Source organism: Plectropomus leopardus, chromosome 17 (genome assembly GCF_008729295.1).
Source record: "Plectropomus leopardus isolate mb chromosome 17, YSFRI_Pleo_2.0, whole genome shotgun sequence".
Taxonomy (NCBI): Eukaryota; Metazoa; Chordata; class Actinopteri; order Perciformes; family Serranidae; genus Plectropomus; species Plectropomus leopardus.
This window is the reverse complement of record NC_056479.1, coordinates 29,551,889-29,555,636: the sequence shown is the minus strand read 5'-3', so window position 1 is coordinate 29,555,636 and position 3,748 is coordinate 29,551,889. Positions and strand designations below refer to the sequence as shown.

Here is a 3,748-nt window from a genome sequence, read left to right as displayed (position 1 = left end):
ATATATATATATATATATATATATATATAAACTAATTTCAGACAAATGTAAATGCGTTAGTTTACCTCCACCCTACGCTCTACTCCAATATAGTCAGCCTCTGGTGGTATCAGCGTGTGGAGCTCTGTCTCATAAGCTCCCTCTCCTTGGTTCACCGCAGTGATGGTCAACATGACCAGATTGTCATCTCCAATCATCAACTCTGAGCGGTCCCTGAGTGTGTTTTATTGAAAAAAAAGAGAGAGAGAGAACAGTACACAGAGAAAATAAGTCTCTTAAGTCATGTAGAGGACATAGAAAATAAAGCACAGTGCTATAGTTACATAAAAGAATATCTAACTCTAATTGTGTGCTTTTTGTAAAATTCAGTTTATAATTTTTAAGACTTTTTTGAGTGTGCAATCTGCTCTGCTTCATGGAATGCAATACCCCTGACCCCATCTATAATGTGTGTGTGTGTGTGTGTGTGTGTGTGTGTGTGTGTGTGTGTGTGTGTGCGTTTCTGGTTGTGTGGAGGTGACGGCGCAGTGTGTGTGTGTGTGTGTGTGTGTGTGTGTGTGTGTGTGTGTGTGTGTGTGTGTGTGTGCGCGTTTCTGGTTGTGTGGAGGTGACGGCGCAGTGTGTGTGTGTGTGTNGCGGCGCTGCTCCTCCCTGCAGACGGTCGACCTGCGCTCCTGCTCGCTCCTCTCCTCTGAGTCCGGACAGCTGCTCTCCTTCCCCTCCCACGCCTCCTCGTCTTCCTCCTCCACCTCCTCGTCCTCCTCTTCCTCCGCTGCCACCACGGTCGCTGCTTCGTCCTCCTCCTCCTCGGCGTCCGCCTCCTCGTCCTCCCTGTCCTCCTGTCCTCCTGAAGACAGAACGCTGCTAAAGAACAGCTAAAGTCCTCCTCCGGGTCATGTGACTGTTGGTCCAGCCGAGCCCCGCCTCCCACCTCGTTACACTACAGACAGGTGAGGAAGAGGAGGAGGCGACATTTCTCCTGATGTAACGAGTCCAGCCACCACAGAAGAAGAGGAGGACGCTGTTTTGGGAAAGTCGTGGGTAATAGTTAAAATAGAAACCCAGAGCATGTACATATTTGTTCTCTGTACAATTTTGGGTGTGTGTATATATCTGTAGTTTACTGTAAATGACCCTTAACCTTTGAGACATCACTCCTCTCCCTCTGTCCTCCTTCTGTCCTCCCTCTGTCCTCCCTCCGTCCGTCCTCCCTGCCTCCATCATCACGCCAGGCGCCGCCTCCTCCTCAGTAGCTGCAGAAACAGGGAAAAGAGGAAAATCAGTCATGTTGTTCAAATTTAGTTTGTGTGATTTGACAGGTGACATCATCGACCCCGCCCCCTCCCAGCAGGGAGTCACACACCTGTGGGCTCGTTTGTCAGCGAGGCTAACACTTTCCCTCCGCTTCCAGTCTTTGTGCTAAGCTAGGCTAACTCACCTGTGGGGGAGCGGGACGCCCTCAAATGTTGAATCGTCTTTTCTCTCTGAGGTCTGGCACCGCTTAACCCATTGAAACCCGAACTTTCCTTTCTTTCAAAAACATGGCAAGAAGGCAATTAGCAACCTAATGAGAAGTGAACCAAAAATTAGCAAGAAATTAGTAAAAAAAAAAAAAAAATACAATAAAAAGACCTAAAATTATCACACATAAAACAAGTCCAAATAAAAATGAACAGGGAAGTAAAAAACACAACAATTGAGAAATGCCCTGAAAAAAATGCATAAAAATGTAGAATTTATTTATTTTTTGTTCTGTAAAATACTTTAAAATATGTTATTATGATAATTAGAAATATAGTTCTCTTTTTTTTTTTCAAAATCTAGCAACTTAATGCAATTTGCTGGACTTTTCTTACTAAGTTGCTTATTGCCTTTTTTCCCCACGTGTTTGGAAAAAAAAGGCACCAATTTACTCAAAGTTGAACGATTTAAATGTGAACGAGGAAAAGTGATGCTGACCCGGGTTTCAGCGGGTTGAAAGGAAACTGCGAAACATTTTCTCGAGTCCAAAGTGACGTCGTTTTAATTTCGCCAGATTGACAGTAAAAAAGTCGCAGAGAGAAACGCAGAAAACCATCAGCGACGTTTTTAAGAAACGAAATCTGAATCGACGCTGATGAATCTGTCTGCGGTCGCGTGAATCCACGACGCCTTTTCTCAAACAGAAATATGAGAGTTTATGGTGTTCAGTCAGATTTCCACATTTCCTCCCGTCATCGTGAATGTAAACACACCAGACAGCTGCCGTGTGTGTGTGTGTGTGTGTGTGTGTGTGTGTGTGTGTGTATGTGTACGTGCGTGCGTGTGTGTTTGAATCTGAGCCTCAGTGTCTTCAACGTTCGCCTCATTCATTTATCTGCTCCTCCTCCTGCTCCTGCTCCTGCTCCTCCTCCTGCTCCTCCTCCTCGTGTGTCTGTCACCTCTGATCAGATTCTTTTGCGGAGTTCTTGTTGGTGTTTTCTCAGGAGTTTTTCTTTAATTTATTTGTTGCCATGGCGGCGCTCCGTCAGTCCAAACACACATTCCTGTTTTTTCTGTTTTTATTCGACAAACTTTTTCTTCTGTCGGCTGAGATCGTTCAGACGACTCTGAACGATCTCAGTCTGTTTCTACGGGAGCTCATTTCTGCCAAAACAAAAAAACAAGTTTGGAAAAGTAAAGTCAAAGTAAAAATACTCACGACACAAAAACGTCACTAAAAAAGTCATTTCCTCGACACTCCGTGTCAGGATCTCGATTTGGTCTCTTTGATTTTGACTTTCTTCCTCGGAAACTTTTAATCTTATTTTCATAAATCTAAATTAGGAAACTACTTGATTTACTATTTAATCATATCTAATATCTCCGAATTCTGATTTAAATCGTCGCTGTCCTGATTTATGTCATAATCCTGGCTCGGCTTTCTGTCATCTTGATTTAGTTCCTAATAAGTCGTATTTTTTATTCAAAATGACAATTTCAAAAAAAGACCAAATCCTGACTTTCTAAATCAGATTCTCAAAAATCAGCCTTTCAACGCATCTTCCCATAATCCTGATTTATGTCTTCAGTCTCCATGAATCTTTTTAATATTTCTCATTTTCACCGACATTTTTCAATCTTTCCGTCTCTTGTTTAAATAAATCAAAATGAAGAATCTGAGTTTTGATTTAACATCTTTAATATCTCATGATTCTGATTTAAAAAGCCACAGTTCCTTCTCACATTCCCACAATCTTAATTCATCTCATAATCCTGACTCTTTTCTGTCGTCTTAATTTAGTTTGTAATGATGATTTTTAATTCAAAGTGACGATGAATTAAAAAAAAAAAATTTCCAATTCAACAGAAAAAGTTCAGCTTTCAACTCATCCTGTAACCCTGATTTATGTCCGATAATCTCGATTTGTTTTCTGATATTGACTTTTATCTCATAATTACGATCTCAGGATTTTGTATTTTACTTTAGTAAATCATAATTAATATTCTGTGTAATTTATATCAGAATCTTGATTTTGACTTAATAACTTAAAATCTTAAATATCTCATAATTCTGACTGGAAAAAGTCACCATATCTTCACTTTCTCATCGTCTTCATTTACTGTCAAATTAGCATTTTTACTCATTATCTTGACTTTTCTTTAATCTTGATTTAATGTCTAATAACTTTCTTTAAAAATCAAAAAGATTATTTAATCAGAGTCCAGATCTTGACCTCCTTAATCAAAGTCAAATCAGTAGTTAGACTGTCAATTTATTGCTGCATAA

At 40.4% G+C, this 3,748-nt stretch overlaps 1 protein-coding gene across 1 annotated transcript in view; it reads left to right on the top strand.

Annotated features, from left to right (window-relative positions):
• LOC121956915 (F-box/LRR-repeat protein 19-like) overlaps positions 1 to 1,571 on the top strand; it is an 11,435-nt gene extending 9,864 nt beyond the window's left edge. Inside the window, 1 exon segment of the mRNA XM_042505354.1 lies at positions 608 to 1,571. Coding sequence (XP_042361288.1) covers positions 608 to 879 — 272 coding nt within the window. The 3' untranslated portion in view covers positions 880 to 1,571.
• Positions 1,572 to 3,748: the final 2,177 nt, after the last annotated feature.